This window comes from Barbus barbus (assembly GCF_936440315.1).
Source record: "Barbus barbus genome assembly, chromosome: 16".
Classification (NCBI taxonomy): domain Eukaryota; kingdom Metazoa; phylum Chordata; class Actinopteri; order Cypriniformes; family Cyprinidae; genus Barbus; species Barbus barbus.
The window spans coordinates 26,991,066-27,017,096 of record NC_136744.1 but is presented as its reverse complement, the minus strand read 5'-3'; the positions used below and the strand labels follow the sequence as shown (position 1 = coordinate 27,017,096).

At 36.8% G+C, this 26,031-nt stretch overlaps 1 protein-coding gene across 1 annotated transcript in view; it reads left to right on the top strand.

Annotated features, from left to right (window-relative positions):
* The first annotated feature begins 2,254 nt into the window (after positions 1-2,254).
* The window catches only part of LOC306882662 (MAM domain-containing glycosylphosphatidylinositol anchor protein 1-like), a 207,716-nt gene continuing 183,939 nt past the window's right edge, over positions 2,255-26,031 (top strand). Inside the window, exons 1-2 of the mRNA XM_079437469.1 lie at positions 2,255-2,388; positions 3,712-3,801. Of these exons, the coding sequence (XP_079293595.1) occupies positions 3,735-3,801 (67 nt within the window). The 5' untranslated portion in view covers positions 2,255-2,388; positions 3,712-3,734. The remainder of the gene's footprint in view (positions 2,389-3,711; positions 3,802-26,031) is intronic.

The window sequence follows — 26,031 nt, the reverse complement described above, 5'->3', positions numbered from 1 at the left end:
ATCTCTCATGTAGTGGGACATTTTATATGTGAAATTTCTTTATATGCGTTTTTCTACCTATAATCTGAACCTTAAAATTACTTTCTTTAGTCAGGATGTTTCATTTATAGCAAGTAATATTAGCGATGACGACTTGAATAAAACCAGTTAATTTAGATGTTACCTGAAGCATTTTTAGGTTAGCTTGTCAAAATGTGTTTTACAGTGCACTTTCAGTGGTGTCATTTATTCCAAGGTTAGCGTGTTTGATGATAATGTGTGTTCATGCTGCAATACTGAATGTGCCATACATTTACGAAAAAGGGTGGGGGTCATATTTTACGTAAATTAAGATACTGAAACATTATTTTCCTGTCAGTTATGCAAATTTTGACCCCAAAATTCTCATTACTGTAATATAAGCTTACTTAATAGATACATAAATATTATTTTAATTGAAAAGTATTGTAATGTTGTATTGCCTTATATGATGATTTATATTAAAAAATAATAATAATGGGAGTTAATAATAATGAGGATTTAGAGAAAATAGTTCATGAAATAATGAAAAATAATTGAAAAAAAAGTAAAGAAAAGTAAGAAATGAGAAATTATTTTTTACTTGAAGCAAATCAAGCTTATAGGACCACCATTTATTTTTTTTTTGCTCTGAAGCATAATATTCATTGTAACTAAGCATATTTAACCTCCAAATCCCCATTAGTGTAATGCTAAACAAACAAACAAATAAATAGTGATATGATAATAAATAAAGCATTTATTCATTATGGCCATGCTTGGTGTATTGCCTCTTATGATGACTTAAATACATTTACATTACATTTACATTTAGTCATTTATCAGACGCTTTTCTCCAAAGCGACTTCAAAATGAGGACAATGGAAGCAATCAAAATCAACAAAAGAGCAATGATCTGCAAGTGCTATGACAAGTCTCAGTTAGCTTAACACAGTACACATAGCAAGGTTTTTTTTATTATATAATAAATAAAAAGTAAACATAGAATAGAAAAAGAATAGAGCAAGCTACTGTTAGAGGCCTTTTTTGCTTCTGTTAATTTTATTATAATAATAATAATAAAAATAGATAGAATACAAAAACATTACAAAAGCTAGTGTTATTTTTTCATTATTATTATTAATATATATATATATATCAGTTAGAATAGAGAGAGCTAGAGTTAGAGGGTCAAATAAAGATTGAAGAGATGTGTTTCTAGCTGGACTGAGCTGTTCGGATCGAGTTGAAATCAATTTTATTTTAAATTGTATTTATTAAATAATGTAAGTTAAAAATAAAATGCATAAAAAGTAAATCTGGAGAACAATTCCCATAATAATGAAAGGTCATTTTTAGGCAAAGTATATGTAGAAATATTTAATTTTTTTATTCTATTGTTTTTAAATCTGAGGTGAAATGTGACCTAGACATGTTTTAGTGACATTCACCCCGAAATAAAACCACAAGACAACAGTCACACATGATGATATAATATACTGACGGATTACAGAGCCTTTCGATTCATGACCTAATGCACGATTTGTTTTTTCGTCATGAATAAGGGCAGGGGTGATGGCGAGCGCTCTCCAGAATTATAATTAGCTCAAACACGCCACCTATCGGTCAAGAGCAGCAGCGCGCTTCAGTGCAGAAAGTGTCCGCGCCATCAGTGACGACAGACACTGAGAAACTGATGGAAGAGGAGATGGAGTAGAAAGCGAGAGGTGGAGAGAGGGGATTAAAGAGGAGGGGTGGCAGAGACATTGTGACTTTTTTCTTATTTAATTGGTCCTCCGGGATCCGGGGCGAGTCCTCAGTTCGCAGCTGCGCAGCTTTAATTGGCTGGAGATTCCACCAAAATACTATTGGAAAAAGCCGAGAGTTTATACAGTTTAGACCCCGGTCCCTTCTGATAAACCCACTCATTACCGAGAGCAGAGCTGGACAAGCTTTACGCAGAGACTCTCCAGAAGCCGTTCAGATCTCAGACGCGCATCACCCAGTGAGATCTGTGCGCGCGTCTCCACACTGACGCGCAACCTCTCCATCCGCCTCACTCTTGAGAGAGCCATCGGTGAGCACACATCTGATAGGAGAGCATCACAGGACAAGAGTTTCAGTCAGAGATCACATCGCATCGGACCGCTGCTTTCCACGATTTCGTGTGGATGCGCGCCGCCTTCGAGAGTTTCCCATCAGTTGAAGTTGCTTGGAAGAATGTGTTGGAATTTTGTCTTTATCTTCTGGATGGAGAGACATCGGTGCGCTCCCGCTGAACACGCAACAAACTAAACACCTGGAACTCTAGTGTTCCGCGGAAAGTCGTTCTTTTCTAAGGGAATTATTTCGAAAGGCAGCGATCTAACGGCTGAACCCGCACAGAGAAAGGTAAACGCTACTTTAGATCTGCATGTGTTATTCCGAAGAGAGGTTTGAGTGTTTGAACCGGTCTAAATGTGAACGCTAGATGTCCACACCCAAATACTGGAATGTTTTGTGAGGGATCCTAAAAACGCTTCATCTAACTTAACACGGTTTAGTCAAGTCCCAAATAGCCATAAAATCATTTTTAACATTAAAATCAGGTAGAAGTTGCTGCATATTCTCACTTTTAATAGTGCGTACGAGAGAACTTTTCTTACTAACTAGTGCGTAATTTAGTATTTTTTTTAGCCCTGCTAGCTGATAAATGTATAAACCTGTTCAGATATATTTCGAATGAGCTGCTACTAAGTGTTCATTCATTTAAACTTCAGACTGTGGGGAAATTCTGCCGTCAGGACTCTTGAATTATTATACTAATCTGTCACACAGAACGTTTGTTTTGTTTAAATTATCTTTAAGATGTTTTACTATAGATTTAAGTTATGTATTCAGATTATAGCCCACGTGCTAATACTTATAGTGTAGAATTGGAGTGTATTTTTAGAGATTTCTCTATTGTTGAGATTCCCAATAATTTTGTGAAATATTAGTGTTGTCAAATTTAAAGTGCTAAATAATGTCATTGTTTATTTATTGTCAATGCCTGTTAGTTACTAAATGCTCTATTCGATGTTTAGGTGAAACAAATACAGTCAGAACCAGTCATAAAGTTGATTGTACAACCTTCTAACATAATTTCTCAGACCCCTGTTGGAAAAATCGGTTTAAGATGACCATTAGCTGGTGCAAAGTGGTCGCACATCTACTATTATAAAAAAAAAAAACAGTTTGACCACCCTAAAGTGGTATTACCTGCTGGTCCAAGATGGTTGGAAATCTAGAAACCAGCTCTTGTGTGCCAAAATAGAGCTTTTTTATAGCAAAAATGTTGTCTTTCTTGCCCTGCCCAGCATTATACTGAATTCTGGTCAGGTTTAATAAATCATGTATTTGATCGTCCTTAACCGCCCACCAATTTCAGAAATAACCCATGATTGCTGCATTCAATCCCATCAAACAATAGCACAGTTTCTGTAATCTGCAGATAATCCAAGGTTTGGCAAATGAATTGTCTGTTCTTAACCCCCATGCATGCATGCACTGGAACAATGCAGGGATGAAAATACTTCAACTGGTGAATAATGTTTTGTTAGGCTACTCTGATGAGGAGGATGATGATGATGATGGCATGATTCTGGCTGCGGGAGCACTCATTTGAATGCTGAGCTCGTGCTGTGCTGTGGTGTCCTGTGCAGTGATTTTGGCTATTGTTGTTTTTCCCTGCAGGTAATGAGGGATCGCACCTGAAGATGGAGCTTTTCTGGATTTTATTATTTTCTGTATTCCATCGCTACGTGCAAACGCAAGGAGTTTACGGTAAGGAGAAAATATGCTAATGTTAAGGTTAGGGGTTGGGTGGGTTAGCCTCACCTGAGTTATGCTACAGTGGTTGCAGGGCATCATGTTACAGGATATTGGTATTTCCTGCATAACAAGACTGTGCCACGCTTGTTTTTAGCACATTCAACATCCCAACATTGTTTTTTCTTTCTCTTACGAGAGATGCTATGCCTGTTGGAATTTCAGATATGACAGATTAAAGTAGTGGTAGGTCATCGCAAGCAGGTATGACAGATTTGCAGAGCGATATCAATCTATTAACACAAACTCAACGACTCTGTTCAATTAGATCATTATCAAGTAGGATAAATACTTCATGGTTATAATAAGAATGCAGAAATCTTTAGAAGCATTCATCAAAGAGTCTTATTACATCACATGATTGTGATAATTGTAGACTGTAGCTTGATTCACGTTTTTTCTCCATTTATTTCGCTGCAAGGTCACGTTCATGTAAATGTGAAGTAATTTCTCTCCGGGATGACACTCATTCACCTCAGTGCTTGCCAAAAATGATTTCTTCTTTGCATAATTAATCTTTTTATATTGGTGTACCCTCTGCATTTACTGCACTTACTGTCAGTTTGTAAAAGGACTTAAAGAGCTCAATTAAATGTGCGGTGAAGAGAGAAACACTTGTCTCGGTTTGTCATATAGAGAGAACATTTAGAGCCTCTGTTATGTTAAAAAAGGTTATTTGGTTAGTTATTTGTTGTTTTACGATGTTAAAAGCTCGAAAACTATAATTGAATGCTGGCGAACTCTGAGGATTCACTCTTTGTAAGATTTTCATCCGTTTTTTGTGTTGTAAAGCCGTGATGTCACAAATATGATTAATACATGGCGTTTTGGTGGAATTCAGTAATATCTGCATTGCATTGATATATCCATCTTTGTGTAAAAGCAGCAGTGTTTTAGTTCCATATACTTAAGAAATAAAGAATGCAAATGTGATATTTGCCTTTGCTTGTGTAGACTGCTGGTCCATTAGGAGAATTAAAAATGATTTATTTTAGAAAAAAGTTGAAATTATATGCTTTTTCTTCACCCAGTTTATTCATTTACTTTATTAAGTCCTCTATAAGTCCTCTATCTGTAGCTGGATGATGTCTTTCTCTCACTCCCTCGTCTTCTTATCTTCATATCTCATCACGCACATGCCGTCTCACCTGACTTTTAAAATTAATGTCACGCCATGCATTTCTACTCCAATCACTGTAGGACAATGTTGACTGACCTTTTTAGTCTTTATTACTTTTAGTAATGCAAGTGCGCCAAGTTTAATTTTGTTGTGAAGGCCTCCTTGCTGGGAGCGGAGTAAGAACCGCCTTTACGGTGTGAGAGAGAATGCCAGCTCAGTTAATTAAGGGCGGCAAAGCCCCAGAGTGAGCGAGACTTCACTCACACTCCTCTTCCCACTTTATGTCTCTGCTATGGGGGCTGTTAACTCTCTGTGATCGTGACTTTAATCTGTGTTAAGATGTTTTACATTAACTGGATTAATTTCACAAAACATGTCCAGGTCATTTAGGTATTTTATTTTATTTAGTTGTAAAACTTATTTTTATTTTTTATTTATTGCATATTAAAATTATATTTTATTATATACTAACATTTATTATTTGTAAGTCAATGAAGCATATTGTTGAGACCTTTTTTGTGACTTTTTGGTGATATTTTGTGACATAAAATTACAGTAATAGATAATTTTTTTCAATTTGCTTTGGAAAAAAGCTACTAAAATGATGCAAAAATCTTGAATAATGACCTTGTTTACTTTATAATATAATGTTTCTGGTCTTATTGTGCATAAATAATCTGTGTATGTTATTAAAAAAATATCTTTTCTCAAACAACTTTCCTTTTCAGCCAACTTAAAAAATTCTGCCCTAAAAATTGGGTCGGTTTTTTTATGATTGTTAACTGCATTTCATGTTGACATTTTCTTTTAGCAAATCATATTTTTTTCTTTTAATTGTGGGATGAAATATGAGCTGAATATTCAGTTGAAATTTTTCTATGTTCGCCATCTCAGAAGATTCACCCTCTATCCATTATCTCTCTCTATCCTGCACAAATGTGCTAATGTCCCTCCTCTTACTCTTTGTTCTCATTGAATCCAGTTTGTGTTTCTCCATGCAGCTGATAGATTTCATTACTATCTCATCAGACTATCTCTCTCGCTTGCTTTTTTCTCATGGCCTGTCATGCACTGTCTCTCTCTTCTCTGCTTTGTCACTCTTTTCATCTTCCTCTTCCCATCTGTACTGTTTCTCTCTACAGTTCTCTGCTTCTGCTTATTCACTGTGTAGTTTTTGATGTGTGTGTGTGTGTTTGTCACTCTGCTAAAATTCTATTAACCTGTGGGTCAGCATGTTTGCCCTATGGTGACTGCAGTTTTATTTTAGCTTTAGCGGCCCATGGCGTGTATGTGTCAGCGAAGGGGATTCTCCCGGGGATCGATGGAGATCCGCCCTGAAGCTGAATTTTATGACACTGAAAGCAACTCCGAGCATATTTTCACCTGGTTTACGTCTGGATATAGGTCAGCGGTGAATGGTGGCTCAAACACAAAGTGGTGTGGGTTAATGTGTGTAGTGTGAATGGACAGAAGGTGATGTGTGCGTGTCCACAGGCGGACATGACAAAGAGTTTGTGAGAGTGAACAGTTGGCATGCTTTGACTAATGCATGAGAATCTGGGCAGGGGGAAGAAAATATCATCAAAGACTATCCAAAAAGACTAAGGGTATTTCATGCTATTCTGCACTGTCAGAGAAAATAGTAAAATGGCAACTTTAGGGGTGCAACTGCTTTTACAGAGGCAGTACCCTCAAAGCTACACCGTTGTGCCTTATCTACCCCTAAAGGATGCAAATGAGCATCTTAAAGGGTACATATTAGTGCTTAAAGTATGAATATTATTACTTTGAGGCAGTGTTTCTCAAAGTGTGGGGTGCACAGATGCTGCGGGGAAATAGCGGCAGCGTTCGAGTGTGTGAATAGCGGTTGGCTCTCTGGCTTCTGTAAAGCAGCACCGAATGCCAATTCCTCTGAATATTTCTTCTTCAGACCGTTGACTTTGCACCGTCTCATCAAGAAGATCCACGCCATTGAATAGCACAGATTCAGCGGATGGCATCACAGCTGCTGCTGTGAACTTGCTGCTCCCCTTCAAAAGTAAACGTGCAACATTGTGTTTACACTAGATTTTTTAAAAGGTTTAAAGGGGTAGCGTGACCAAAAAAACAAACAAAAAAAAAAACACTGAGAACCAATACAGTGTAAAAGTACAATGTTTGCAGTTTTTTCTGATGGTGTGGGTTATATCCTGGGTTAGTGTATTTAAAATTAAATTAAATTAAAATGTAATTTTTACCACATTAAGATTTGCATTGTGAAATTAATTTGCACCCCTTTACTATTAAATAAGGCACAATGGTGTACCTTTGATGGTACTGTCCTAGTGACCATCAAAAGTACAATTTTAATTGTATTCTAATAAATAATTACATTTTATTTTAAAATGATTATATGATATATTAAAATTATTTTATTTTTAAATTATTTATTATACATTAAAATAGTATTTATTATATTAAAAATTATATTTTTAAGTAAATGAAGCATGTTATTAAGACCATTGAGGTTGTAATAAAAGTATTTTTTCTTTGCATTGTGACATTATATTACACCCTTAGTAGTAAATAAGGCACACAGGTGATATTGGTTATATGTTAGTGTTAAACTCCTAGTTAAGGCCACTTTTAACCCTGGGTTAAACAATATGTAATAGTTCACATTGCATACTGACCAGTAGCCTGACTACGTCAGACCTTGTACTTCCGCTCAATTTCAGTTCGCTTCTGTACTCAGTCTGATATAGCAAACCAGCTCCCAGATTATCTCCGGCTCCGCACCAGCCGTCCAACCAACACGGGATGCTGTTCGCTCTGTTGTGGAGAATATTCCCGGCATTTGCCAATGAAGCCCGAATAAGAAGAGTGTTTGGTTCACATTTTGAATGGAGGGGATGTTCTGGCCCCACTCCCGACAGGTTTTGGGAAAAGTTTAATTTATGAACTGTTACCGATCGTCAGCGAGAAACTGGGGAGGCCAAAGTCTAGCAAGGCGATAATTGTGATTGTGTCTCCCTTGGTTGCCCCCATGGACGATTACCCCGTGGGCTTTGCATAATCTGCAAAAGTCGTTCACAGCCATCTTCACTCCGATATTTCGCTCGATGGTTTTGTTTTCACCGCATACCAGTGTTTACGATCCTAGACTTCTGGGGGGTCATCCGCAAAACTGTGTCGCCGAGGGGGGTGGGGTGTAGGGGGGGTTGTTGGGATGAAAGATGAAAGAATGGATGAAACGCATTTGACCATGTTTCACTCCGTCTCGAATCGCGCTCACGGAAAGCGCTCGAGAAACAGTATCTCTTCTGCTGCTCGGTACTCTTTCAACTCGTTTTCTTAGTAAGAGCAAGAGACTGTACGACAATCACGTTACATGATTTGGCAGATTTTTACGTAGAGAGCGTGACAGCGCACCGCATTAAAATAAATTATCATTCATGTTTTCATAACCGCTGGCCAAATTCAAAAACGCAACTAAAATTAAACCATCTTTGAGGACAAGGGGGCCCCAAGCAGCTTGCGTAGTCTGCGTATAGAGAGGATCGGCTCTGATACTGACACTTCCAAGTACTCAAGTGCTAGGTCTGATCCCAGTGGATTCACACTGGATACTTTTGTCATGTCAAACGCTCTTGAACAGAGCTTCATAACCCTGAGTCAAACAAGAAAGCATTTTAAAAGCGTGTGCAATTACAGTGTGATCTGATTAGAGATCAGAACTAGAACTTGAGTATTTGAAAATATCAGCAATGTTCAGTCGTTAAAATAATTGTGTAACTTTCGTTTTACGGCAATCTGAATCCTTTATTTTATTAAGCTTTATTTTTAGTGTAGGACTGTTTTCAGTGTCATTTTTGACATTCCTTTCATTGCTTTCTTTCAAATCACACTAAGGTTATGAGAGATCTATTCAAAAGTACAGATGTCTGGTACAGCATAATTCAGTATAAAAACAGAATTCTCTGTTAGTAACCAAGGCCTCGCTCTCTCTCAGACCAGCTCTTGTGTTCAATAATACAACACAACTCCTCTCATTCATCTCTTACATGTGTTTGAGGTGTGTGTGTCTTTTTTGTGGTTGAGGGGAAAAAATATCAGTTTCTGGCAGTGAGAAACTGGCAGGTATTTGTTCAGGAAGTGATTTGGTGGAAAGGTCATGAAGAGAGACAGGAGTATATAGACGGAGGGTGTAAGATTGATGTAAGCGTAACATTAACCTGGCTGTGGGCATCATGTGTATATATTACGTGTCAAATTTCATTAATGGCAGTTTGGTTCAAGGAATCTAGTTTAGAGGAGGAACGCTTCTCCACCTCTTAGCTTTTCCTAGTTGGTGTGTGGACTGGAAGAACGAGTTTGAGATGAAGATGGCTGGATGTCTGTCAGTCAGAAACTGCCCTGTAATCCCCGTTTATCAGAATCCTCCAGAAAGAGAAACTGGAGTCTGTCATTCATACGATTCCTTACCTTTTCACTTAGTCTGCCATCCATTATCCCGGGACCTTTGACCTACAGTACATGTTATAATCCCATAACATACAGTACAGTACTGTGCCAAAGTTTGAGGTCAGTAAGGTTTTTCTTTATTAAAGAGAAATCAATACCCTTTTCAGCAAAGATGCATTACATTGATCAAAAGTGACAGTAAAGACATTTATAATGTCACAAAAGATTTCTGTTCTTTTTATTTAACATAGAATACTAAAAACTCATTAATCAGCACAAATGTTTTCAACATTGATAATAATATTAAATGTTTATTTAGCAGCAAATCAGTATACGTATTGGAATGATTTCTGAAGGATCATGTGTCACTGAAGACTGGAGTAATGATACAATGATATTCAAATAGAAAATAGGTATTGTTGTTGAGCACAAGAGACTTCTTTTACAAACATACTTTACCAACCCCAAAGTATTAGTGTGTCTTAATTAAATTTTAAAGTAGTTTATGCTTACATTTGCCAAGGTATAGGCAGATTAAATACAAAAATAGAAAAAAAAACTATATTATAAGGTGTACATGTTAAGGTAAGAGTCTTGCAATAACATCATTGGGACTGGACATAAAATCCTGTGTGATTATATTTATTTTTCAGTAAACAAAGTAGAAGCAGCACATCTGACTGTCTGATCTGTTTTGTCTAAACTACTTTCACATGATTTTAACATACTTGATTAACTTGACCTGTACGGCTCTATTAGCATAACATACATCCCACAGTTTCCATCCTAGTTGTTTATATCAAATCTGCATTGCCGTTCATCTCCAAGCTCAGCTCTTCCAGAAGTATGTGACCTGTTGCTCTCATCCTTGCTTGCTTTGTTCCTGTTTTGGAATTTATTTGTTGCTTTTATTTTATTTAGTCAAAACTCATGACAAATTTTGAATGGACCCCCTTGCATGTGTTTACAGTGCGGTCACATGCTTTTAGTCGCTCCAAGCACCTTACGGCCCATATGCGGCCAAAGGAGGCTACGATGAGATCATGATGAGGTAATGACAACCCACAGGACTGACATATGTACAGGGAACGCTTCACACGAGCAGCTTGCATGGCCTGACGGAGGCAGAGTAACTTTTTGGAACGGAGCGTGTTGCCTGGTTGCAGGAAGAAAGAGTTGTTGGCTCACAGATTCTCCTTCTTTCTTTTTTTCCTGTCTGTGTGTCCCTCAGTCTTTCAGAGCAGCATCATTCATCTATAATCTGTTTGTTCTTGCTGTTGTCTGTCAGTGCTTCTTCCTTAGACGTTTCTTGCCTTCAGCTCACGCGTTCCTCACCTCGATCAGTGATTCCAAACAGCTCTGCATTATTAATGCTTTAGCATCACTACACAGCAGAACTGGGGCTTGTGTGTGTGATTAGGGGCTGTAGGGGTGTGAGATCATTTTGTTTGTGTTATGTTTATTATGTAGGTGACTCTCATGAAAACATTAAATTATATAATATTATATCTGGCATAAAGAATATTAAGATTATTGTTTAATTTGTGACTATTTCTTCTTTGATACCTACAATTGTGGTTAGACCGAATCCAGAGCAAGAGATTTTAGAATGAACAAAAAGATTTCTCATCATATTCCATAACCAGTTATTTTTACAGCTACACAACCTTATACACTCTGTTTTCTTTCTTTCAACAAATCTTCAGTGATAGGAGGTGGTAAAGCCTCAGGAGGTCAAAGTAAATACTATTTAATTTATTATTTATTTAAATGATTATTTATTTATTTTGCATAAACTTTTTATTTTATATACCTTGGTTTATATATATATATATATATATATATATATATATATATATATATATATATATATATATATATATATATTTAAAGTGATTTTATTTTCTAGCAATACACATTAAATTAACAAAGTTATATACACTACTAGTCAAAAATAAAAAAACTAAACAAAACAAAAATACATTTTTATGAAAGATGTCTTTTATGCTCATCAAGTCTGATGATGAACATAGAGTAAAAGCAGTAATATTGTGAAATATTGTTGCAATTTAAAAATAACTTTTGTATTTTAATATATTGTCATTTTTAATTTATTCCTATGATAACAAAGCGGAATTTTTTTAACAGTCATTCCAGTCCTCAGTGTGTAGAAAATAGCATGAGTTTATTTATTTAAGCCATGCACAAAATTTGGGACAGTTATATAACATGTTCGGTCATTAAAATGAGTAAATAATAATTAATATTTAATAAATATTAAATAATTTGTACATTAAAAAAAGTAATAATTAATGCACTGATTCTGCTCCAGTAAATTAAGTAGAAGTTTTCAATAGATAATGTCAAAGTTATGATTCTTTTGTATGTTTAATTTTGAACAATACCGTCAAAAAGGTCAAGACCTCTGAGGTGGGACAAGGGAAGAAAAAATGAGGTTGGGTTATGAGATTTGTGTCTGTTGTCCTTCATTAAAAGCTCACCAAGGCATACTGTATTCATGGATTGTGCCATTTATTCTGTGAGTGACCCCTCCACTTCAGTAGTGTGTGTTTCCTTACTCATCTCTGACTCAGTCTGACTCTCATTTCCCTCTTACACACTGACGAGTACACATCTGATCAGCCCTCAACAAGTGCTTCATGAGCAGTGAAGCCAAACGCAGGACAGACCACGTCACCGTCGCTCAGTGTTTGAGGCGCTGTCAGGAATGTATGATTAGATGCCCTCCATAGTGTGACTCACACATATCCTCAGGACCAAAAATGAAAAATTAAATCAGCATATGTCTATTTGTGTCAAGATATCTGAGATATGTAGTCACAGTGGTTGTGGGTATCAGGGCACCAATATGACGGTGAGATCTACTGAGTTTTGATAGAAAAGGACAGCATTTAGCATGCATGTTTGTGAACGTGTTGAGTCATAGTGCAACGTTTAAAATGAAAATTGACCCGATATTGACCCTGTTGACACTTTTCACACATTATTTCATCTTTCATCAAAAACGTGGTAAGAATTTATTTTTTATTTTTCGAAAGAAGTCTTCTCAAGGTTGCAGTATATATTAATAGATTTCTATTATTTTTTCCTGTGATGGCAAAACTGATATTTCAGCATCATTGCTCGAGTCTTCACAGTGTCACATGATCCTTCAGAAATCATTCTAATATGCTGATTTGCTGCTCAAGAAACCCGTCTTTTTATTATCAGTGTTGAAAACAGTTGTACTTAATGTTTTTGTGGAAACCGTGTTATTTTTACAGGATTCTGTAATGAATAGAAAGTTCAAAATAAATTATTATTAACATTATAATTGTATAAACATTATGATCACACATCATGATGAATAAAAGTACTAATTTCTTTAAAAAAAGTCATATATATTCAAGAGGGTGAATAAATAATAATAACAACAGGACGTTTAATTTTTGGGTGCACTGTTCCTTTAGAAGTTTTTGCATCACATAGAGCAGGGTGTCCTGGAGGGCCGGTGTCCTGCAGAGTTTAGCTCCAACTTGCCTCAACACACCTGCATGGAAGTTTCTAGTATGCCTAGTAAGAGCTTCATTAGCTGCTTCATGTGTGTTTAATTAGGGTTGGAGCTAAACTATGCAGGACACCGGCCCTCCAGGACCGAGTTTGGACAGCCCTGACATAGAGGATGGATTATATATTAGTTACTTTTGTTGTGACGTAAAAAGTACATTGAATTACTACACTGAATCCTACTGGAAAATTTGTGAGTCCCCTATGGACCCCTAGAATCTATCCCACCGCTCACCCCATTAGCGACGGCCTTGTAAATGTGAACACGTGTGTGTTTGTCCTCAGAGGAGAGCGCAGGTGTGCCTGATTTCACTGGGTGAATGATTGTTCACTCTTTTCTCCTCCTGTTTGTTTTGTTTGAGCTCTTTGTTCACTCGTGTCTCACTGCAGACATTTGTCAATAAGGCCTGCTCATTGATTAGGCATTGTTTGCTGTGATTTGTGCTTGATGAACGAGAGAAAATTAATGCCTGCCTGCGTGCCAAGCTTGTGGCCGTGAGTGTGTGTGTGTGAGAGAGAGAGACACACACTCCTGCACCTGCTTTGGGCTCAAGAGATGCAACACGACACACACATTCTCTTCTGAGAAACTCTCCATGACGAAGCAGCAGCTCAGCAGTGTAGATCCGGGGACTGTCTCTGATCGTTAACGCTGTTCTGAGATAGAGAGATCTGCACGAGATGAAAACCTCATGCCTTTTCACAAGAGGAAATGCACACACATGTCTGGCCTGCACTAATTTAGCTTGGAATAATGAATACAGCTCTGCCACTTTCCACATGCTCTGTTCATCATATGTTTCCACTAGTTAACACACGTCTCAGCCTCACATTCTCTTCGCTGACCGTGTGATGCACATTGCACTTAAACTGCACTTTCATCTGACTGACTTCTAGGAGCAAAGTCGTGTATACAAGGTTTGATGCAGTGAGTGCTTTTGAGGAAGAACTGGTCACTGGATTTTTCATGTTTTGTCAGGTTAGTGGCGTCAGATCTTTGAGTTTTGTTTGAGGCATGTAGCAAGTAAACTAGTTAATTTTCTTCCTAAAAATTGCAGCTGGTATTACGTGCAGTTATTTCCAACCTGGTCTCATGGCATAAACGTACCTGGGAGCACTTTTTAGCAAGACCATTTTTACGTACCTTACGGCACGTTTCGCTGCAGTTTCAAAGAGAAATGTCCACTGAGTGACGCTAAAACACGGGTTCAATATGGAAACCCTGGCACAGTTTTATTACGTTGATATAGGTATTGCTGTGTTTTTATTATGTTGCTTCAGGTACATATAGCTGCGGTTCAGAATTCAAATATCCGAGGACCGTCGCTAAAAATTAATGCTCTATCGTGTTGGAAATATGCCCTACACCAAACCCAATCCTAATCCTACCCGATAGTGTTGACAAATGCAAAACTGATATAAAAACGTATGTTGATGCAACCGTGCTATTTGAACTTCCTTATATGCCGATTTGAACTGTTTTGTCAAACCATGGTTACACAGGATTCAAACCAGAGCTCCTCACCTCTCAAAGTACGTCTCCGTACTCCGTGAGCTACCGAACAAACCTACTGTCTATGAAAACCCATAGATATGAAGCTGGATACAGTATGTGTGATGCTAACGTTAAAAAACATCAGTTTTCAAATTGTTTTGAAATCATATGATATTCTTCAAGTAATTGTGCGAAAATTACGCTTTATTAATAAAAACTCTGTAAATTTGTGTGAAAAGGAATAAAAGGCGTCAGAGTTTTACTGCCTCTAGTGTTCATTTCTTTTGGAAACTGCAGTGATATGTACTTATTTGTATGTATTTCACGTCTCGCTAAAAAGTGACCCCAGCTACGTTTATCCCATGAGACCAGGTAGGTTATTTCACCACACTAGATGAGGGAGATCAATTCAGAGTGCATTGCATTGTGGGATACAGTATGAAATGCAGTGTGCACTGTCTGCTGCACATATAGCAAATGTCATCAGTCATCTTTTACAATGCATTCAAAAAATTGGCAAAATGCACACAATGCAGTATGAACTTTATGGTGACATGCTGTTCTGAACATACATTCTCTGAGAACTTAGAGATGTTACAAATGAACTGCTGTTGCTTGTTGAAGGTAAAGTTAAGCGCACTGCATTGCATACATACTGTAATCTGCATAAACAGTAAAAGTAGTTTACTACTGTAACACTCTGAACATAGCATGTTTTTCTAAAGAATGACACACTCACTCTTCCCCGCTCTCCTTTTCTTTCCATTTGACTCCTTAATTAGTCTTCTGTCTTGTACTAACTTTTTGGAAGTGAGGGAGGAGAATGGAGGTATATTTGGAGTTGTTTGAGTTTTATCAGGGCAGTTAGATTGCTGGACCAACAAAGGAGGCCTTTCAGGTCAAAGAAGTCAAACAAAAGTACAGAAGCACTGAGAGCAGCCGAAGCCTTGTTACTATGCATTAGGGCTGAGAGAAAAAATAGAATATTTATGATGCATTCACAATCATTTAGGACTAATACGATCAGAAATGGTTGTCAGAACATTTTGGAAGTAAATGACCGGTTCTGGTAATTGGTCAGTCGGGCGCAGTTACTGTCTGATAATCTTAAAATGGCCAGATTAGTGGGCCGCTATTGCACACAACAACCTCTCTGTATGTGTGAACACAAACATCAACACTACATTCATATCCACACATTCTGCCAACAATAAATTCCCACTAACTGCTGCCTGAACGAGACAATATGCTTCTCATCTATCTCTCTCATTTCCTCCAGAAGCGTTCTCAGTATCAGTTCTCATAACGTTGCCTCTAAAGCCTTATGAGACACCCAATTGCATTTAAGCATAATCTTTAGTTTAGCTGTGCTAAAAAGGCTTTAAACCGCATTCTGACTGCAGGGCATAGGTTTGTACGCGAGAGCAGCGCTCAGATCCCCTCTTTAGTGAGAATTAGCTGAAAACTCCTGCAAGTTTGTAAGACATACGCTGGATTTTCTGCTCAACGCATTTTCTTTCTACAGATAGGGAAGACTTTGACGGATTAGCAGTTAGAGCACAAAATAAACCTTGGTCACCTGTCTGTTATGTATGTGTGTGATCAGAGTAACACCTCTAATGTATCTGTATCCTGCGTTAACAGGAGAAATGAGCAAACACTGTTTTTCATATCATTTACTAATGTGTGCATGTTTTTCGTGTTCTTTAAAAGGCATTGAATATTTCTGCTTTTTAAAAAAATATCAGTCTCTCTCTAACCCATTCTTTAAATGGGCCATGGGTCATACTTTCCTTGAACTTTTGAGATAAGCAGTGATGCACACATGCAAAATATTCATCTGAAACAGAAAAATAAATAAATAAACATATAAATAAATAAAAGCAGTCAAAATCATGTTGATTCATTAATTTTTTCATCTTCATTTTCTTTAATTCTTTTTTCTTTTAGTCTATGCTTTTTTCAGTTGATGCATAAAAAAAAGAAAAAAAAACCTTTAATCTATGAAACACTATTTGTATAGCACCTGTCCTCCATTAATCATAAATGTTGTTCTTTTGATTTTTGGCTAAATTAAAGCTTAAATTTCAGTTTCGGTATAAAATTCATCACTAGAGATGAGAGTTCATCATTCTATGAATAAGTGCTGTACTGAAACTTTCTGAACTCAAAACTTTCTGCAAAATAGTCCAAAATTATTATAAATAACTAAAATGTGGATCATTTTCACTGCATGATGATTTGAGGTACAGAACTGTAAAACTTGAGTGCGCGGAGAAATGGGAAAGATGGACGTGCAAAGAAAGGGAGAAAAATGAAAGACAGTATGATGGGACAATACAGAGGGGAAAAAAAAGAGGGATGATGGAAAAGAGTTTCATTGTTTCTCAGCAGTTACATCCCAAAAATGAGAAGCAGAGTTGCTGAGAGAGATGGATTCAATCACTGAAGGGGTTGAATGTCTTGTTCTTTAGCGACAGAGAAATTGCATGGTAGAGAGTCTGTCTTTTCTCTATATGAACGAGTGTGTGTGTGTGTGAGATGAGCAGGAGTGTGTCTCATTACTAGCCCACGCGGAAACTGTGCCTGCAGAACTCCACAGGAAGCTTGTGGATTTGAGATCGTAGTGCCTGTCATTCACAAAGATCTACACATACTCATCGCTTGCATGTTTCTGATGCTGATATGATTATGCTTTTATTTAGTAAGTGGAATATGGTACTCTTTGCTTTACACGTTTTATTATGTTTAAATACATTTGGAAGATGTCAGAATATTTTCTTCAGTCAAAACACAGATTTCTACTGAAGTGCATGTTTGGCTTTTTTAGACTTTTTGCACTTTCAATTCTTTATTTTAATTAAAAAATGTCCAACAGTGAACATACAGGGATACATTATACCGATCAAATGTTTTTGGGATCAATAAGTGCTGTCAAATGATTAATCGCGATTAATCGCATCCAAAATAAACGTTTTTGTTTACATAATATATGTATGTGTACCGTGTTTATTTATTATGTGTATATATATAAAAACACACACATAAAGTATATATTTTGAAAACATTTACATGTTTATACATTTACATATTTAATTATATTTAATATATAAACATAACATATTTTTCTTAAATATATACAAGCATGTGTGTGTATTTATATATACATAATAAATATAAAACAGTACACACTCATATAGTATGTAAACAAAAACTTTTATTTTGGATGCATTTAATCGCGATCAATCGTTTGACAGCACTATAAATAATTTTAGACTTTTATTCAGCGAGCATGCATTAAATTGCATGAAACTACATTGATAATAAAAAATGTTTCTTGAGGACCAATTTAGCATATTATGATGATTTCGGAAGGACTTCACTGAAGACTGGAATATTGACTGCTGACAATTCAGCTTTGCCATCACAGGAATAAATTACTTTTTAAAATATATTCAAACTGAAGCCAGTCATTTTAAACAGTCATAACTAACTGTAATAACTAAGTAATATTTGACAGCATTTCTGTTTTACTGTATTTTTGTTCAAATAAATGCAGCTTTGGTGAGCGTAAGGGAGTTATTTCAAAAACCTTCTTCTATCCTAATCTTCTGAAATGTAGTGTAAACACTGTTATTTTAAGTCATTTCCACCACCGTGCCATATCCAGCACGTCCAGTTTAATATCAATGTGTCATGAAAATTACATTTAAAAATAATTTTTTACTTTAATAAGTGCAAAATTATTGGTTTTGGTGGAAATTACCCTTTTAATTGGTGTAAAATTGATATAAATCCTTTTCATACAATTAATATCAAAATGGTTTATTATTTCAGTCTTTTAAGATTGAAAGTCTGGGTGTGGGTGGAGTAAAATGATCTAAATCCATGACAGCTGTAATGTGACCTTCATATAATGAAATGAAAACAGCTGAAATCTGCTTGTTGTAGTAAAAATCAACCACTGTGACAAAAAGTGTGTAAACGAATAAACAGCAGGTATGAGAAAGAGAGCAGATCTCAATAGTGCATTCAGAGCCGCCCAGCTACATGTCTGTATTACATGCATTTAGATGCGTCTCTGTGTGTATGTGAGTGTAATGTCATTTAAAAGCTGATTAGGAAGCTGAACGTAATAGTTAGGTTAGATGTGTGTGTAATGAGATTGCAGCTCTCTCTCACACACACACACACACACACACACACACACACACACACACACACACACACACACACACAACACACACAGAATCCAGAATGAAACTCTCTCTAATGAATAGCCAGATGATCTCTCTGTGCATTAAGTCTCATGAGCCGCTAAAAGCTGTTATTGCTTTCATGTAGCTGTAAAACGAGAGAGGAGGTTATTGAATTTACTTATGAAAAGCTGATAGTCTTCTGTATTACCACATCTTGCTTTATTGTACGTGTGTGTGTGTGTGTGAGTGCTGGAGTGTAAGGCCTGAAGCGAACTATGTGTCAGAATGCAATTCAATATGTTCATTGTATTCTCAGTGTTGCCACGAGGGGTGCTATAGCAAACCTAACATAGTCTTCTTCCACTTCCAGCTGTGAACATGAAATGGCATTCACAACCCATTTTACTTCTCTAATTTGATGGATTTTATTTGATATATAATTCTGATAATAGCCAGACATTCAGTGAGGAAAAAAATCTAGGACAAGACTTGATTTGATTGGGAATGGATTTGATTGTGAAAGTGCTTTGTAAATGTTGGAATTAATGTTCACCAATGAATCATTCACAATGAAACCAAGAACATGTGAAACAATGAAACAAGGACATTTCCTTTAACATTAGTAAAAATGTAGCATGTATTTGATTTGTATTTTTTTTTTTCCTTTAGGAACACAGGTTTGGTGTTAATGCATGCATTCTTTTATTTCTGAAAGTCATTTCCATCACATTTCAAATGTATTACCTTTCTCTGGTGGAAATAAAATATTATAAAATTGCAGCTTTTTATGTCTCCTAAATACACACAATTAAATAATAAACTCTTAAAAATTGTTCATTAGGTTCAGATTTTTGATTGTGGTTAAAATATCATTTTCACACAATAAATATTGAAATGCTTTATGGTTACTTCAGATTTTTATGTAAGGCATTTCCACCATGGAATAAAAAAGGGAACTGCAACTTTTTCATGTCACAATTCTGATATATCTCAGAATTATTCTCAGAATTGTGAAATATAAACATTTTTCAAAAAACAGTATTTCAAATTTAAATTTCACAATTCTGACTTTCTCTGAATTATGAGTTTTTAAAATAATAATAGAAAGCATAATTGTGATTTTTTTTTTCCTGCAATTTTTTTTTTTCCAATTGCAAAAACCTATCATGAGAGAAAAACTTGCAGCTACCTTTTTAAATGATTTATTCTGTGGTGCTAACAGGCTTCCAAACAATTTGACATTTTTAAAATGTAATAATTCATATTTTTGTGATGGATTTTCTTTTTTAACATTAAAAAACTGGGTCTGGAATAAGAGTAAAACAATAAAATCCTAAGCAGTTGTCATGTGACCTTCATATAACCAAAACGAAACTCACTCGAATACCAGTCGCGATAGGTATACAACTATGAAAGTGTTATTGCTCAGATGTTGCCGGAGAACTTTGGAGTTGACATTTATGCTTTATTTAAATGTATCTGAGATGTTTCTCCTATAAAGTACTTCGGGAGAAATATAAATAGGCACAAATGAGACAGTTGTTGTCATGCAGTAAGAGTATAGAGCTTTAGAAATAATATGAATAGCAGCTCAGATCATTTGGTCTTGGAAGAATTTGATGAGAAATGTTTGAGTTCACATTACGGTCTCTGACTTTTGATCACAGACTTCAGTATCTATGCAAATCTGAGCACAGACATCTTCTGAAACTCTAGTGATACATATGAGATAATTGATGCTTTGTCTCAGGAGAAAAATAAGTGTGCAAACATCTCAGTTCATCTCATTTTTATCTAAGAGAAATAAACAAGATTTCTGATGATCTCATTTGTGATTCTTCTTGCTCGTGAGCATGTGACTATTACCCATTATAGCTTGAGGACAGGACGTGGAGTATCACTCTGTGTGTGTTTGAAAGGGCACATTTTATGATTGATCATTTTATGATGATATATGCAGTGTTCCTCTGAAGTTTCCTCCCCCTTCTTCTCTCCCTCTTTCTCTTTTCTCTCTCTGGCATGTATGATATTGCTTCCAATGTAATACATATTTATGGCCTGCTTTCACTCTCCGCTCTCTCTGAATTATAACCCTGTTTATTTGTGAATTAAGTCCTTACCGTGTGTATACATCAGTTTCTCTGGGACTCGAGCCACACTCCGGACTGATTAATTGTATTGTCCTTTTCCTGCACACACACACACACACACACACACACACACACACACACACACACGTGTGTACACAGGAGCAGCTCTGAGTTAATTTGCAAGTTATTCTCAGGATATCAATGTTTTCTCATGTATTAACGAACCTACTCAGTATGACTGAGAGTGAAGTGAAGTGAAGTGACATACGGCCAAGTATGGTGACCCATACTCAGAATTCGTGCTCTGCATTTAACCCATCCAAAGTGCACACACACACAGCAGTGAACACACACCCGGAGCAGTGGGCAGCCATTTATGCTGCGGCGCCCGGGGAGCAGTTGGGGGTTCGGTGCCTTGCTCAAGGGCACCTCAGTCGTGGTATTGAGGGTGGAGAGAGCGCTGGACATTCACTCCCCCCACCTACAATCCCTGCCGGCCCGAGACTCGAACCCGCAACCTTTGGATTACGAGTCCAACTCTCTAACCATTAGGCCACGACTTCCCCAGAGCTGCACTGATTTAGATTCACATGCGATTGACTTGACAGAAATTACTAAATGTTTTGTTTGAAAATAATATGACAATATAAGTAGTAGTTTTGTCAAGAAAAAATGGAAATCAGCAATTTATGACTCCGCATGTTCAAAAAATATTTTTTTGGAATATAATATATATATATATTTGCATATTTTTGTAGTCTGCCATATTCAGATTTGCACCATAAAACCTTTTGACTGTATTCCCAACAGTAAGATGCATGTAAAGCAAGCAACAGTAGTTGTATTTTCTTTATATATAGTTTTATATGTATGTTTAGTTTTTATATTATGTGTATTTTATATTTATTTATATGGATATAAATATAGTTTTGGCGTCAATAAGACGATTTTTGAAAGAAGTCTCTTATGCTCACCAAGGACGCATTTATTTGAACAAAAATACTGTATAACAATAATGTAAAATATTATTACAATTTTAAATAACTACCTTCTAAAGCAAAACATTTTAAAATTTAATTTATTCCTGTGATGCAAAGCTGAATTTCCAGCATTATTACGCATTTTTTATTATTATCACTGTTGAAACTGCTTAAGAATTTTCGTGGAAAACATTATTTCAGGATTCCTTGATACACAAAAGAACAAATTATTAGATATTAGACTTTTGTAACATTATAATTGTTTTTACCATCCTTTTTTATCAATTAATTGAATGCATGATTTCTAAGTAAAATATTATTATTGGGGGTCAAATTGTTTTTTTTGAAATAAATTATTACTTTTATTCAGCAAGAATGCATTATATTGATTAAAAAGTGAAAGTAAAGATTTCTAAACATTACTTCACTTTCTCGATACACAGACTCAAACTGACAAAATGCAACAGGTGCTGTTCATAGAGCTTAACCTGTATTTAAGACAATTTCTTTAGAGACAGACTGCTGCATCAGATGAATTTTCAGTACCACCTGTTAAGAAGATACATTCCTCTTACTGTCGGACATAAATTAACGCACCATACCTTAATATTTTATCAGCATCGCTCATTTGCAAATGCAATGCAACATGCCGCTGATATGCCTTGTGATTTCTCTGAACACATCTGTTCTGCAGGCAGCCTCTCGTGTGAGGGACGTCTGAAAGCGAGGCAGTTGCATTTCTGACACTTTTCCAGTAAATCTGGTTTGTAGCCTGTCTATAGCATTCCTCTTGCATGCGTGTGTTCGGTTTTGACACAGCAATATCCCTCCTGACACTTTCCTAAATAAACTGTAATAGATATCACGAAAAGCTGGCTTTCTCCGCATTCCACAGCCACAAACCATTTAGGAAGCTGTCAGCGGTCGCACGCTTTAGCACACCGCTTCTGCAGAGGACACGCAAACCAAGTCTGAGCACACATTAGCACAAAGTTCCGCGGGGCTTTGCTATAGCTTCAGTAACATGTTTCAGTGAGGAGAACAACTTCCATAGAATACTAATATCATTGTCCACATTGAAAATTGCTGTATGATTCACAGGCTTTTACAAGACGATGTCTGTCTGACGTTACTGTATGTCCTTCTGTAAGTAAGTACTTTAAGAGGAAGCATTTCTGTGGAAGACTGAAATATGCAGTTATTCCGGCACTTTACTAATTATGTCTTGATTATTTCCATGTACTGTACACAATAGCAAGAACGCAGTCAGAAGAGATGGAAATAGAGAGCTAAAGTTAGATATTGTTTAGTGAGGGATTGACAGTTAGTTTATACAGTATGTGTATTGTGACGAGTCGGCTGCCTCCCCCCTGTCCATCATCACCACCCCGTCCCATATTCGCCGCCCTTCACCAGGCTCCCGGCGGGAGTGGGTGTGTGAGAGAGGAGGGGCGCTGAACACCTAGGGCTGGCGGCGTGTGATGAGGCGCACCTGATGTGAATAGAGCCTCATCACCGCCGCCGTTTAAACGCCGAGCGCGCCTCTCCTCGGGAGACCGGTCTCTTCCCCGTGCATGCACGCTGGTGTCCTCATGAGGTCCAGGAAGGGTACGTCGAGGAGGACTGCCGCACCCGTTAGGCGGCTGACGGGCCAGGATGCCGGGCCGCCGAATCCCCCAGAAGCGCCGGGAACCCAGGAGATGGACGAAGCCGCGCAAGAGACGCCGCCGCCACTCGCTCCCGGCCCCGAGAGGGGAGCGCGTGCGCCCACCAGACTCCGCCCCTTCCCTGGACCCTTCCCTGACGAACACTACCCTCCGGCACAAGCCCCGTAGCACAACGAGGACACCAGATTCCCCGTTTATTTGGACACTTTGCCCCTTTGGACACTTTATTTTCCTTTTTATTGTTTAATAAAAACCTCTCCGAGGCTTGACGCCACACCCACTGTGTCTGTCGTTGGCTCCTCCCGCCACAGTATACACTGGAAAATATGCAAATAAAGACTATTGTATTATGCTTCACATAAAAAATAATATAATTATTAATAATATAATTGTAGAATACTTTTTTTGTGATATTTTATGAAATTGACATATGATTTGCATGTTTATAAATATATTTGTGCTATTTTAAAATATCTGATGAGGGAATGAAAATGTAATCGTACCTACGTTTAATCATGGCTTTCACACTTTATGATTGACTGCCTCAGCAGTGGATAGATACGCAAGCACACCGAGTTCTTATAGAGACCTTTGCTGATTCATTGGTTAAACGCTGTGCTTATCGATCACATTATACACACATGCCCTGACTGGAGCTAAATTATTCAGAGCTGTTAAATAGGCATTCTTAATTATTCAAAAGCTGCCCTGATGTAATTAATATTGTAGAGTTGTGTGACAGACCAAGTATTTCTTTCTTTCTTTCTTTCTTTCTTTCTTTCTTTCTTTCTTTCTTTCTTTCTCTTTCTTCTACTCTGACATTGATGAAGTTTGTCTTTTGGATCTTTGGTGGTCTTGTGTAAATAAAAATGTATATATAATATAATATGCTATATAATACTTTTATACAGAAAGTACCCAGTTGATTAAATGTGCCAGTTTATAATGTCATTTATAACAGTCAGCTGGTTCTTAAGTGTTCATGGACTCTAATTGATTGCTCCAATTTTGGCCTATAGACACAGCTGCTAATGAGGCATTTATGTATATATCTGTGGTTTTTACTCTGACTTTTCTGACTGTTTGTTAGCAAGAGGTGACGCGTTATGGAGACTGACACCTTTGTGCACTGTATCAGAACTAGGTGAGAAGTCAGGTTTCTTTTCTTGAAGTGTTCAACATTCAATTACCAAGCCTCTCTAAATGAGTCAAGGGCTTCACATCAAAAAGAAATGAAAAAAAAAACAAGCCTTGAAAAATATCAGAGCACTTCAAACACAGGACCAGTTGTTCTTCTCAGAGAGTTTCTAGATAAGACAGAAGATGACACAGTAGAGTGCTGAGTATGTTCAGATGGAGCGTATAGACATCCTTGATGATTCAACAATGTGTCTGGTCTGGTGGAAGACATTGGCAATGTTCAGAGCAGCATACTCTCATGCTACAGCGTTATTGTAGCTTAATAATACAGCATGGTGCTGGAAACACCAAGCTCATGGGTTCGATTCCCAGAGAATACCTGCACATGAAATGATGAAATCTATACCTTGAATCCTTCGTAAGTTGCTTTGGATGAAAGCATCTACAAATGCTTGAATGTAAATGTACTCTTAATATTTCTGTAGGATACAGTGTGCATTAGGGGTTTGAGGTATTATTATTGCAGGTTATCGATTTAGAATGAACAAGGGATGTTTTTCCATTCCACTGTGCTGCCTACTCACATCTTTTGCAGCATCCCATGCATGAAATAGTATTCTAAAAACATGGCACTCAAGTTAAAATAAGTTCAATTTCAAAAAGAAACATTTTGAGATACATTCCACTGCCCACACAGAACACATTTTTTAAAGCACAAATGTGTTCTGTGTGAATGGCTCCTAAAATGTATCAAAGCTATACCAAAATTGTGCTATTGGGCTTACGCTAGTATGCATACTGTAGAGACTACACAAATTTTCCATGTACATGAATTATCTACTGCATATGTGCAGTATTTAATGTCTTATAATAGTGTGCTCAATTTGACATTCCAGTTTCAGTGCAAGAAATGAACTGAAAGTAATATAAGCCATTATTTTTTTCTTTCTAGAATTTTAATTTGATTGGACTGCCCAATGTTAAAATTGTAGACAAAAACCTAAATTTAGTTTGGAGATGATGCATAATACACATGCTGTATTGAAATGCTTGAGACAACAATGTGGCATAATACTGTTTGAAATGTGTAGTGTTTTTTTAATATACTATTTGAAAAAGTAACCGTATACACTGTGTACTGTGCAGCAAGCAGTTTATTTTTTCATGAAACACAAAACTATTTTTTAAAGGCCTGTTCAAATCAAAAATATCTATAAAGATAACTATAATGAAAACTTAATTAGCGGCCACAGCAATGCACAATGATGTTCTGTTTATCAAGCATGCACTGCAGTTTTGTCATCTGCCACTTTAAATGTTCAAGCTCTTTAAAAGCAGGATGATTTCTGATTGGTTTTGACAACCAAAAAATGTTCTGGAAAAATGTATTGAAAGTGAGTCCAATGATATTCATCTGTGTTGTTATCATTATAGTTGTGATTTTGATTTTGACACTATTGGATGTTAGATGACGATTTTATTGG